Source organism: Cervus elaphus, chromosome 1 (genome assembly GCF_910594005.1).
Source record: "Cervus elaphus chromosome 1, mCerEla1.1, whole genome shotgun sequence".
Classification (NCBI taxonomy): Eukaryota; Metazoa; Chordata; class Mammalia; order Artiodactyla; family Cervidae; genus Cervus; species Cervus elaphus.
In genome coordinates, this window is record NC_057815.1 from 59,243,982 (window position 1) to 59,256,722 (window position 12,741).

Here is a 12,741-nt window from a genome sequence, read left to right on the forward strand (position 1 = left end):
TAATAAACAATGGGGGCTTAACTATATAGAGCTCAACTTCTAAGAAGCATACAGGTGCCTCCCAGAAATGTCTGGTGCACTTATTCATCAATTCCCATTGTCCATTGGTTAAAGGTTGCCTCTGGGACATTAACTTACCCATGCTTCCAACACTGTGGCAGAATGCTGAAAGACAGCAGGGGGTCCCTGAGGTAAATTGTCTGTGGTGCCAGGGGAGTCAGAACTGTCCACCATGGCTAAACCTGAGGTCTGAGGTGAGCTGAAATTGTGTGACAGGGCTGTGTAATATTCAGTTCAGAAGTTCCTCTTTATCATGTGAAATATTTGTACAAGGGTCAGGATTATAGTCCATGGTCATAACTTCCTCTTTTCTTCCTTGTCCTGTTTGGATTGCTACTTGAGCCTCTTTATAAAAACACAATGGAAAAATGCAAGAATTAATAACAATGATTTATCTGTTGGAATTCCCAAGCCATGTTTTGGGAGTATTATGGACAAATTTGACATTGACCCCTATTTTTTTAATTTTGAAATATAAAAAGTGAGTGGTTTTTATTGACTAAACAAGTTCATCTCATTCTTAGACGGCTGAGTCTCGCAAGTACAAAATATTTCTTAAGGTGAAGAAATGAAATCAAAACAAAGACAATACCTGTAACATATTTTCACAGTAATTTAGCAATATGTAAATTACCTTGTCAGGAGTTGTCAGGAAACTGTATAGACTGTGATACTCAGACAACCAAGTGGATCAAGCAAGGAAAACTGGGCTTAAAAAGCTATATAAATTGGTGGAAGTGACCATTTGCATTCTGATGCTAACTGGCACATTGTAGGAAGCAGCTGGAAGCAAAGAGTCCCCAAGGTACACTTGTTAACATTGCACTTGTTTATAAAGCTTGTGAAATCAAACATTCAGAATGCGTCTACTCTCCTTCTGATGACAGGTAAACAGGGATATACATCAATGGGAGAAGGAAACCAAACTTTTGTGCTTGAATTTACCTTGCTGGGACTTTCACAGGATCCAAAGATCCAAATCTTGCTGTTCTGTGTTTTCCTGATCATTTACCTTCTCTCTGTTTTTGGAAACCTGCTCATAATAATCCTTATCCAAACTGACCCTCGACTTCACACTCCCATGTACTTCTTCCTCAAAAACTTGTCCTTTGTTGATCTTTGTTTCTCTACAAGCATCGTTCCCCAGATGTTGGTCCACTTCCTTGTAAAAAAGAAAACCATTTCCTTTGCTGGGTGCTCACTACAGATAGTTGTCTTCCTCCTAGCAGGGTGTACAGAGTGTGCTCTTCTGGCGATGATGTCCTATGACCGTTATGTGGCAGTCTGCAGGCCCCTACACTATTCTACTCTCATGACCCAGAGGGTTTGTGTCCAGTTGGCCACAGTGTCCTGGATCAGTGGGGCATTTGTATGTTCAGTGGACAGTGCATTTACACTCTGTCTCCCCTACCAGGGACAGAACATAATTAATCATTATTTTTGTGAACCTCCTGCACTCCTGAAGCTGGCTTCTGCAGATACCTACAATGCTGAAATGGCCCTCTTTTCAATGGGTGTGATTGTTCTCTTAGCTCCTGTCTCCCTCATCCTGGTCTCTTACTGGCATATTATCTCCACTGTGATCCGGATGCAGTCAGGGGAGGGGAGGCTCAAAGTGTTCTCTACCTGTAGCTCCCATCTCACAGTTGTGGTTCTCTACTATGGCTCTGGAATATTTGCCTACATGAGACCCAATTCCAAGACAATGAATGAAAGGGATAAGGTCATTTCTTTGTTCTATTCAGTTATGACTTCAATGCTGAACCCCATAATTTACAGCCTGAGGAACAAGGATGTGAAGGGAGCTCTGAGCAAACTGGCTGGAAGATAGTCAACATTCAGAGGCAATGATTTTTGACATTTTGAAAAAGTACTTTGAGCACTGTGATATACAACAATAGCTCTACTAGCTTCATTCTTTTCTTTCCTTGCCTTGTTTACCTCAGTTGATTTTTTTCTCTACAAATATTCACTGAATGCCTACCCTATGAAAACACTGTGCCCAGAACCTCAAAATATGAGTAACTTAATGCCTTTCTTAAAAAAACTTGAAATTCACAAGATAACACAAATATAACTCTTTTAAGAGGTAACTCTTTCAAAAGCTAAATAAAGAAGAAATATTTCACAAACTTTTGCACCGCAGAGGAAACCATGAACAAAATGAAAACCTATGGACTGGGAAAAATATTTGCAAATGATGGAATCAAGAGCTTAATTTCCAAAACACACAAACAGCTCAGCCAACTCAATAACAAACAAACAAAAAAAACCCATTCAAAAAATGAGCAGAAGACGTAAACAGACGTTCCTCTAAAGAAGACAGTCACTCTCACTGTGCGTGTGTATGTTCAGTCGTGTCCATCTGAGCACAACCCTATAGACTGTAGCCTACCAGGCTCCTCTGTTCATGGAATTTTCCAAGTGAGAATACTGGAGTGGGTTGCCATTTCCTACTCCAGGGGATCTTCTTGACCCAGGGACTGAGCCTGGGTCTCATGAATCTCCTGCACTGGCAGGTGGATTCTTTACCACTAGTGCCACCAGACAGTTGGCCAATTGGCACCTGAAAAGATACCCAACATTGCTAGTTATTTGAGAAATGCAAATCAAAACTATGAGAAGTCACCTCACACTGGTCAAAATGGCCATCATTAAAAATTAGTCTACAGAGAACAAATGCTGGAGGGGGTGTGGAGAAAAAGGAATCCTCCTACACTGCTGATGGGAATGTAAATTCGTGCAGCCACTATGGAAAACTGCGTGGTCATGCCTTCCTTTTAGGAGAAAGACAATGATTAAATGGAAAATTAAACTTGGCAATCTGCATAACTTTAAGTAAGTGAAAGTCACCTAGTCATGGACTATACAGTCCATGGAATTCTCCAGGCCAGAATACTGGAGTGGGTAGCCGTTGCTTTCTCCAGGAGATTTTCCCAACCCAGGGATCGAACCTGGGTCTCCTGCATTGCAGGCAGATTCTTTACCAGCTGAGCCACAAGAGAAGCTACATGAACACAGGATCACAATTAAAAAAAAAATTTTTTTTTAATTTTTTAATTTCAATGTCTAAAGAAATCTTATTGATCATATTATCTAACTAATGCTTTAATCTCTGTAATTTTCTTAATTAACTCACACTGAGCTTTTTTATTAAAATGTCTGGCAGGTCTACATTCATTCTCTTCTAGCCACAATGACTTTCTTTTTCTTCCTTAAAAAGAAAAGTGCATTCAACCTCCAGTCACTAGCACTGGATATTCCCTGCATCTGAAATGTTCTGCTAATCAGCCTTGGTGCACTTAACTCGTACTCAACATTGACAGTTCATTCTCAACAAAACTGTCAGCTCACTAGGGCCTTCACCGAACATACAGTCTAAGACAACACCTTTTCCAGTCACTCCCTATCTCCATTATTGCTTGCTATTGTGCTTATGGGACTTCTATCTCTGAAATCATTCATTTGGAAACATCCAGGTTAAAACCAACTTGAAAGATGGAATGACAAAATTAATAAAAATCCAAGATCTGTAAAGGGAATCTGGCTATAGTGGTGTGTCATAAATATAAGAAGGAAAAAGACTGAAGAAATGAGAAGTACTCAATAGTGACAAATGCAAAAGGATAGTGAAAAGATTAGAACTGAAAGACTGCTCATCAGAGAAGAAGAGATATTGGATAGGTGCCTGCAGACAGTGGTTTTGTTATTCATTTTTTATCCATGATCTAGTCATTTCCTGTTGGCAGCAAGAATCCTATTATAAGTCCACTTATAAAATCAATATGGGATTAAATTATATAATATTTCAATTCCTTTCCAGTTCTAATATAATATGACTAAGTCCCAAATAATTAATAATAGTGTAATTCAGAAAAATAAATAAGTATTAATATTGAATTATATACTTCAATAATTCAGTACAGTATCCTTCTTTCTGATTCCCTTCAGTGTAGTAACTGGTTATTCCAGATCCTATGTCCGTCATTCTCTTTTGTTCTATTCTGTACAGTTTTTACTGAACCCACAAGTATTCCTCTAAAAAGGTTTTATCTGAGTTTTTAACCTTATAAAGATTATTCCTATTCTTTATAAAAGTGTTCCGTACTTTCTATTTAAAAAAAATCCCTGTTAGCAGCACAGAAACAGGGACACAGGCATACAGAACAGACTTGTGGACACATTGGGGAAGGAAAGGGTGGGACTAATTAGGACAGTAGTACTGACATATATACAGTATCATGTGTGGAATAGGTGACTAGTGGGCAGCCACTGTATAACGCAGGGAGCCCAGCCTGATGACACAGAGGGGTGGGATGAGAGCAGGGAGGGAGGCTCATATGTGTAATTACGACTAATTCCCTTTGTTGTACAACAGAAAGCAACACAACATTGTAAAACAATTATCCGCCAATTAAAAAAAATTTATCTGAGTTTTTAACCTTATAAATGAAGTACCATGATACATAATCTTTAGGGCTCTTTTTTCCACTTAATATTAAATTGCTGAATTATTTGTTTTGTTGTATGTCCTTCTGGTTCGTTTGTTTTGATTGCTGCATGATATTCTTTTGTGTGAATATTTATCTATTCCACTGTTGGTGGACATAAAGCTTGTTTCCAGTTTGTTTTTTTTTAATTGTGAACAATGTGCTCTTACATTTCACATGTGTAAAACCTTCTTTTGGGTACATTCTTTTTATGAGAAAAATAAAAAATCTTGTATTTTATTTCTTTTGTTGTACTTCTGCAGTAATTTTCTTGAGCATATTCTTTTTATAACCAGAACATAAAAAATGTATTTTTCATTTGCTTAAAATTGAAAGAAAAAAGATATAACTTCAGCAGCAGTTTCAGAATTTTCTGGAAAAATAAGTGGTTAAAGACAGACTAAAGAATGAGGAGGACCTGGCAAAAAATTGGGTGAGGGAATGGCCTGAACTGAAGCAGTGATGGATAGAGGCAGGTGCTGTATCATTCATTACCTTAGAAGCAGCTGAGTCCACTTGAACTGAGAGCAGGAACATGCACACAGGTGTGCTCATGAATTAGTGAAAGAAAAAGGGAGAGACAAAAAATTTAAAAGTCTAGAAAGTTTCAATAAATCAGTTTGATACTAACTAAAGCTCAAGGAAGGAAGGCCTGATATGAACAGAAGCACTGCAAAGTTCATTTCTCTCTGGCTGATAATGGCCCAGGCTAGAGGCACAAGATGGGAGACGGCGAGCTGCAGCATTTACAGAACCCACAAGATACACTTTGTAATTTGGAAAGAGAGCTAACCAGTGGCCCTTGCTCCTTAGGTCATTCACTGACACTGTCTATTTACTAGGACTTTGGAAACAGCCTCGGTAAATCCACATGAGGGCAGCATAGCCCTCAGGCCTCAGAGCTCATTTTGTGGGTAAAATTTGCTGGAGTTGGAGGCCAGGAGACATGCCTGGGAGAGTCATTAAAATTTTGTTTCCTGGAGCAGCATTTTCAGGGGAGGTCATGTCAGCTGAGGGGATGAGACCATGATACCTCCCCCAGGACAGGGCCCCAGCTCACTGTTGCCCCAGGGACAGTGAGGCTGGTGTAGAATCTCCATTGGGCAGCTCCTTTTATACCTTTTTAGTCAAATTCCTTCTCATCTTTTTTTATGGCTCCTAGTAAGATAGAAATACCTGAAAGTCTGAGTACCTGGACTCAAGAATTCAGTTAGAATGATGCCAAGGCTCTGAAGGCTTTCTTGCAAAGAGAATGGACAAGAGAAGTGCATAGAGATTTAGCTCCTTGCTTCCCCAGGATCCTGCCCTAGGCCCTCATCTTCTCGTTGGCATCCATTTCCACCCCGAGAGGACTGGCAATGTGACTGGAGGTGTCTTTGACCTCTGATTTCAGTCACAGCTGTACACCTGCCTACATTCTCCCCTGCCAGAAGAACCATCACCTCTTTCTTCATCTTCTTGAACATCTTCATCCCTCAAATGACTCCCAGGGCAGTAGGTGTACTCAGGCAGCTGACCCCCTCCCCATGTGAGGTAAGGGCTCTTTCTTTGTTTCAAGAAAATTGAGTGGAATCTGGGTCTTGAGATATGTGGTCAAGACCTCACTGCTCTGCTTCTTAGAGTCTCAGTCTCTCAGCCATTATAACTCATCCATTCCCTTCTATACTTTAGGTACCCTTACATATACCCACAATTGATCTGTTCCACTGGCAAGACCTGTGTTCCTATACTTCCTGATGCTGGCATCCTGGTAAAAGTCTCAGCATTACCTTTAGACCTAGATTATCCTGGCCTCAGACCGTCTGATGTGTACCCATAAAAGACTGGGATCTCAAAAGAGGATGATCTAAAATCAGTTTACGTGCCTGTTCGATCTATGCCTGCTTGATATTAAAGTCCAATGCTACAGGAAAAGCTAGTTGAAGTCAATGACTATTTTAAAGTATGCTAACAGTGATAATACAGAGTAATAACATAAAGATGTGATTCCAAATTTTTGACTCCATCTTCTTCATTGGCTTTGTCTGACCATTTCCTATAATTTCAGCAATGCCCCTCTGTTAATCTCGGTTTCTAGTCTCTTCCCTTGATCTGAGGTATTCACCCATCACCAGCAGTTTTCCAGAAGGGGGCTCATCCTGTGTAGGCACACTATATGTTTTCTGGCATTTATCTTCAGATGACTGTAGTGGAGACAAACTAGAGAATGGAAGGAGGGAGAGCAGGGCTCTGAATCAAGGGGAGGAAGACAGATAGAAAAGATCTTGAGTCCTAAGAATCACCACTTTACTTAAGTCCTGCTTTTTCTTTTAAGTCCTGTCTAAATTCCTAGAGCATAAATCTGGATACATATAACCAGTTAATTATTTTATTCCCTTTATTAATATATCCATTCATCTTTTTAATTAAAGGAAAGTGTTTCAAGTCATATATATACTAGGAACAGTACTAAGAATTGTCTTTGAATTTGTGTTTTTGTTGCTGCCAATGGGCAAAGAAGTTCTTCCAGTCAGTATTTCTTAGTTTCAACGTATAGACCTGGTTTTATGAGGCCAGGGAAAGATCTCAGACCCCAAAGAATGATGAAACAGCTTTACAAGAAGATGATTTTCTGGTTGACTTCTTGCCTAGACTTCACTGTGGCACAAGTGCAAGGAGGATACTTGTGCTTGTACTGCTTCAATGTTCTGACCTTTATAGTGCAACCTCCTCTCTCTGCTTTGCACTCTGACCCCTTTTTCCTTAGCCACCGTATATTCATCTGCAGCCTGTAGCTTGTATAAGTGACATAGAAGTGATCATATAAAGTTTCCTTTCCTGATACTTCACTTAGATAGACTCGTAGTATGTTATACTTTCCTTCGTATTTCATTGCCAGTAGATGTGTGTAGGTGTTTAGGTAATGGGCTTTTTACATCCATGCAATTTCCCTAGCATCAAATATAGTGCCTGGTCTGTTGTAAGCGCTTAGTAAATATTTATGGAGTGAATGAAAGGAACTAGATCAATTGGAAAAGCCTTCTAATTTTAGGATTTTATCATCCAACTACTGAAAGGTCCCAACCCTAAGTTGACGACGTTGGTGACATAAACTGAAGACAGAGGGGTCAGAGCAGAGGATACAAAGGAAAGATGAAATATTTGGTAGATTATTCTCTTCTTTTCCAGAGTGCCTCCTGAGTCCTCCGTCCGACTCTGAAAACTAAGTAGCACTGTTCCACACACCGCTTGGTCTCCTGCTCACACCTTTCCACCAGTACTTCCACATAGATTCAGGGCTCAGCAGAACCAGCGTCTTTCCTCACACAGCTAATACTATGAGATAGAGGATCTCTTTTTTTGTTCAAGATCTTACTTTGACTTTCAAGTGATGGGATGGCTTTGGACCTTTTCTATAAATCCCTCTCTTTTATAACTCACCCCTTCTATCATGTACCCTAAACACAAATACCTTATCATATCTTCTCAAATCTCATGCATCACCTTCGTTTCTATCCTCATTCCTCCTGAACAAACATCTTATCATTACCTGAAAATAGGCAAACATCTTTTGTACTGTTCCTGAATATGAACCTCCAAAATCTATACTATCCCAGTGATTCAGTCATGCACAGAATTCCTCTTCCCTTTGGTAAAGTAGCAGTATGCTCATCAAGGATGTGAGGACAGTTCAAGAACACAAGAGACCAAGTGGTCCAAGAGCCAAGAGGTTCCCCATTGAGAGAACTGTTCAGAACAATGAGACTGGAAAATGAAGCCAGATGTCTAGGGGAGCAGGAAAAGAGAATTGGAATCCCAAGGAAATTTAAAGCAGAAAAGCAACTGAATTAAAATCCAATGTGCAGAGTATTTTTTTGTTGGGAAGATAGCTATGATTTTATCTATTTACAAAGATATTTGCAAAAAAAAAAAAAAAAAAAAAGATATTTGCTTGGGTTCATTCTCTTGGTTATCTTGTTTAAAGATGACAGGCTATGACCAATATGCTTATTTCTAATTTATAGGATACTTTATAATAATTTAATGAAAAGATTCATAAATTCAGAAGACAGAAGGCAAACCTAGCTACCAAGAGGAAAAGATATCATCCCATGGAATTCTTATTGGTAATTCCATAGTGATGTGAGACAACACCAAACAAGGGTAATCTCCCTTAGAAAGGCTTTCGTCAAGACCATCTGGTTCTACATAACTAAAGAAACAACACAGAATGGAGCACTGGAACTCCACCCTGGGAAGTGGCTTCATATTGATGGGGATTCTGAATGACAGTGCGTCTCCTGAGATGATCTGTGCTACAATCACAGTCCTGTACATGCTGGCCCTCACCAGCAATGGCCTTCTGCTCCTGGCCATCACAATGGATGCCCAGCTCCATGTGCCCATGTACCTCCTGCTCAGGCAGCTCTCTCTCATGGACCTCCTCTTCATGTCTGTTGTCACTCCCAAGGCCTTCATGGATTTTCTGCTCCGTGAAAACACCATTTCCTTTGGGGGCTGTGCCCTTCAGATGTTCCTGGCACTGACCCTCGGTGGTGCAGAGGACCTCCTACTGGTCTTCATGGCCTATGACAGGTATGTGGCCATTTGTCATCCTCTGAACTACATGGTCCTCATGAGGCCGAGGGTCTGCTGGCTCATGGTGGCCACATCCTGGGTCCTGTCTTCCCTAAGTGCTCTAGGACATACCTTGTACACCATGCACTTCCCTTTCTGCATGTCGCAGATCAGCCACCTGCTTTGTGAGATCCCACCTCTGTTGAAGTTGGCCTGCGCAGATACTTCCAGATATGAACTCATGGTATATGTGACAGGTGTGACTTTCCTCTTGCTCCCCCTTTCTGCCATTGTTTCCTCCTACACACTAATCCTACTTACTGTGCTCCACATGCCCTCAAATGAAGGGAGGCAGAAAGCCCTGGTCACATGCTCTTCCCACTTGACTGTGGTCGGGATGTTCTATGGAGCTGCCACATTCATGTATGTTCTGCCCAGTTCCCTCCACAGCCCCAAGCAGGACAACATCATCTCTGTCTTCTACACGATTGTCACCCCAGCCCTGAACCCCCTCATCTACAGCCTGAGGAATAAAGAGGTTATGGGGGCTTTAAGGAGGGTCCTGGGAAAATGCATACTATAGACACACCTCCTGACACAACCACTAAGTAGATGTGGTAGTTGTTCAGTCACTCACTGGTGTCTGACTTTTTGTGACCCCATGGACTGCAGCACTCCAGGCTTCCCTGTCCTTCACCATTTCTCCCGGAGCTTGCTCAAACTCATGTCGTTTGAGTCGGTGATGCCATCCAACCATCTTGTCCTCTGTCATCCCCTTCTCCTCCTGCCCTCAATCTTTCCCAGCATCAGGGTCTTTTCTAATGAGTTGGCTCTTTGCATTAGGTGGCCAAAGAACTAGAGGTTCAACTTCAGGGTAAGTCCTTCCAATGAATATTCAGGACTGATTTCCTTTAGGATGAATTTCCTTGCAATCCAAGGGACTCTCAAGAGTCTTCTCCAACACCACAGTTCAAAAGCATCAATTCTTCAGTGCTCAGCCTTCTTAATGGTTCAACTCTCACATCCATACATGACTACTGGAAAATCCATAGATTGACTAGACAGAACTTTGTGGGCAAAGTAATGTCTCCACTTTTTAAATGCTGTCTAGATTTGTCTTAGCTTTTCTTCCAAAGAGCAAGTGTCTTTTCATTTCATGGCTGCAGACATGATAGACTAAGTTTCAATTTCAATATCATATAGCAGTGATAATGACATAGCTAATAACAGGCTGAGCAAGCTCCAACAGCCTCTTAAAATCAGAGGAGGACGCTTCCATTTGAACTGGATTCTTAGTTGTAGAGAGAAATATCTTCAGAAGATATCTTGGGCTTCTTGTCTTGTTAGGCAGATGGTTGTTCAAGCAATTAGTTGGAAAGAATAATCAATTTGTGACTGTATTTGTACAAATACTTATGTTGAAAGTATTAAAGTGAAATTGTTAGTCACTCTGTCATGTCCGGCTCTTTGCAATCGCAAGGACTGTAGCCCACCAGGCTCCTCTATCCATGGGATTCACCAGGCAAGAATACTGGAGTGGGTTGCCATTCCCTTCTCCTGGGGATCTTCCTGACCCAGAGATCAAACCCAAGTCTCCCACATTGCAGGCAGATTCTATACCATCAGAGCCACCAGGGAAGCCCTTTTGTTGAGATTAAAAAAAGCTAAATGGTACATTTTTATACTGCCTGAAATTAAAATTATAGAAATGAATAAAATAGAATGTGGAAATTCTCAGATTTCAAGTGAAGACTGGAGATACAATAGCAGTGAGAGTCATGTGATGTGTATTTGCTTGATTTTAAAAAATATATAATTTACATACATACAGACCTACTTTGAAACATCAAAATAATTGCATGTTAGGTATATGTATATGTCTATGTCCACAGGAAAGGAAGACTACCAAATATAATTCACTTTCTATTAGCTTAGAATGAAATTTAGTCGCTCAGTCATGTCTGACTCTTTGCGATCCCATGGACTGTAGCCCTCTAGTTTTCTCTGTCCATGGAATTCTCCAAGCAAGAATACCAGAGTGGGTTGCCATGCCCTTCTTCAGTAGATCTTCCCGACCCAGGTGTTGAACCCAGGTCTCCCACATTGGCAGGCAAATTCTTTACCATCTCAGCTACCAGGGAAGCATATCTATTAGTTTAGATATGCTTTATTTTTATCATTCAATGTATCAGTGTGGGAAGATTTATAACAAAAGCTGGGAACTAAAATCTGTCCAGTTGAGAAGCTCCAAAAACACCTTGTGTCACATAGTTGAGATTATTTTTGAGGCAATGCTTTGTTAAAACTCAGAAAAACTTTCTTTCTTTATAAAAACTGTCTTAGATTGCTGCATCTATTAAGATAAATGATAATACAAATATAATAATCTATGGAACTAATCCACATTCATCATAAAAACAGAAAACTTGAAACTTGATAAAGAAGCCAAAATCACTTAAGTTTTCTATTTTTTGCTTTTTCATATATGTATTTTACTGAATAGTTTTGTACATTTTGGTTAAGGTTCTTTCTTTGTTGTTTAAGATTTGGTGAACTTCTTCCTGTGAAGAAGGAACATTATAGTGTAGGGATAAAGAGAGACAGTAGCAGGGAGAGAGAGAGTGTTGAGCCCTTTTATCGTCTGTGCATCTTTGAACACTAAACCATTTGTTTCTCAGTTTGCTCATCTGAAAAGCAGTGATATTAACAGAACTCATGATGATTTCATGATGTTTTAGGGAGTCTTGAGTAAGATGATAAGGCACTTAGACCAGAGCTTGGCAAAGTGCTTAAACCATGCTGCTGTTGCTGCTGCTGCTAAGTCGCCTCAGTCGTGTCCGACTCCATGCGACCCCATAGACGGCAGCCCACAGGCTTCGCCGTCCCTGGGATTCTCCAGGCAAGAACACAGGAGTGGGTTACCGTTTCTTTCTGCAATGCATCAAAGTGAAAAGTGAAAGTGAAGTCGCTCAATTGTGTCTGACTCTTCGCGACCCCATGGAATGCAGCCTACCAGGCTCCTCCTGGAAAACCCATGGGATTTTCCAGGCAAGAGTACTGGAGTGGGCTGCCATTGCCTTCTGTGTAAACCATGCTAACTATTACATGACTAACTAGTAAATATTCTTAATAAAACTTCATTTCAAATGACTACATAATGTCATCATATCAATCTGCTATAATATATTTAGGATTTCCTTACACTTAATTTTGTCTCTCCAAATTTTCCTACATAAGGGTATATATTATGTTATGTGAAATTGTAGAAGTGGAAATAGTGGGGTGCAAGCCAAGAAACTTTTTTTAAATTCTTGTTATAAAGAGCCAGATTGCTAATAAGCAATTTAGAAACCCTTTCCATCCTGTCATAATGTTGAGCTGGAAGTGCCTGTTTATTGTACACTTTATGGAGCTGTCTTATCATTTGAACTTGCTTTGTTTATTTATTAAATATATCAGTGAAAATGTAACAGCTGTTTTCATTTATATTACTTATTTTGCTTCATCTAATGAGGTTTTTTTTTTTTTTTGTAGCTGTTTGTAGATCCTTACATTTCCCATTCTTTGTTCAGAAAATATTTTCAAATTTCTTTTAGATTTGCTTAATAATTTTGTAAGTGACATTTGACTTTTT

At 40.0% G+C, this 12,741-nt stretch overlaps 2 protein-coding genes across 2 annotated transcripts; both read left to right on the forward strand.

Annotated features, from left to right (window-relative positions):
• Nucleotides 1–949: 949 nt before the first annotated feature.
• On the forward strand, nt 950–1,891 carry LOC122695324 (olfactory receptor 2D3-like). The gene has a single exon (XM_043905088.1). It carries the CDS (start codon nt 968–970, stop codon nt 1,889–1,891), a length of 924 nt encoding a protein of 307 aa, XP_043761023.1. The 5' UTR covers nt 950–967.
• Nucleotides 1,892–8,760: 6,869 nt separating this feature from the next.
• Nucleotides 8,761–9,690, forward strand: LOC122695192 (olfactory receptor 2AG2-like). The gene has a single exon (XM_043904775.1). It carries the CDS (start codon nt 8,761–8,763, stop codon nt 9,688–9,690), a length of 930 nt encoding a protein of 309 aa, XP_043760710.1.
• The last annotated feature ends 3,051 nt before the right edge of the window (nt 9,691–12,741 follow it).

Coding starts and splice junctions, on each gene's coding strand:
- LOC122695324 (XM_043905088.1), top strand. CDS start 968: ATGGGAGAAGGAAACCAAACTTTTGTGCTTGAATTTACCTTGCTGGGA.
- LOC122695192 (XM_043904775.1), top strand. CDS start 8,761: ATGGAGCACTGGAACTCCACCCTGGGAAGTGGCTTCATATTGATGGGG.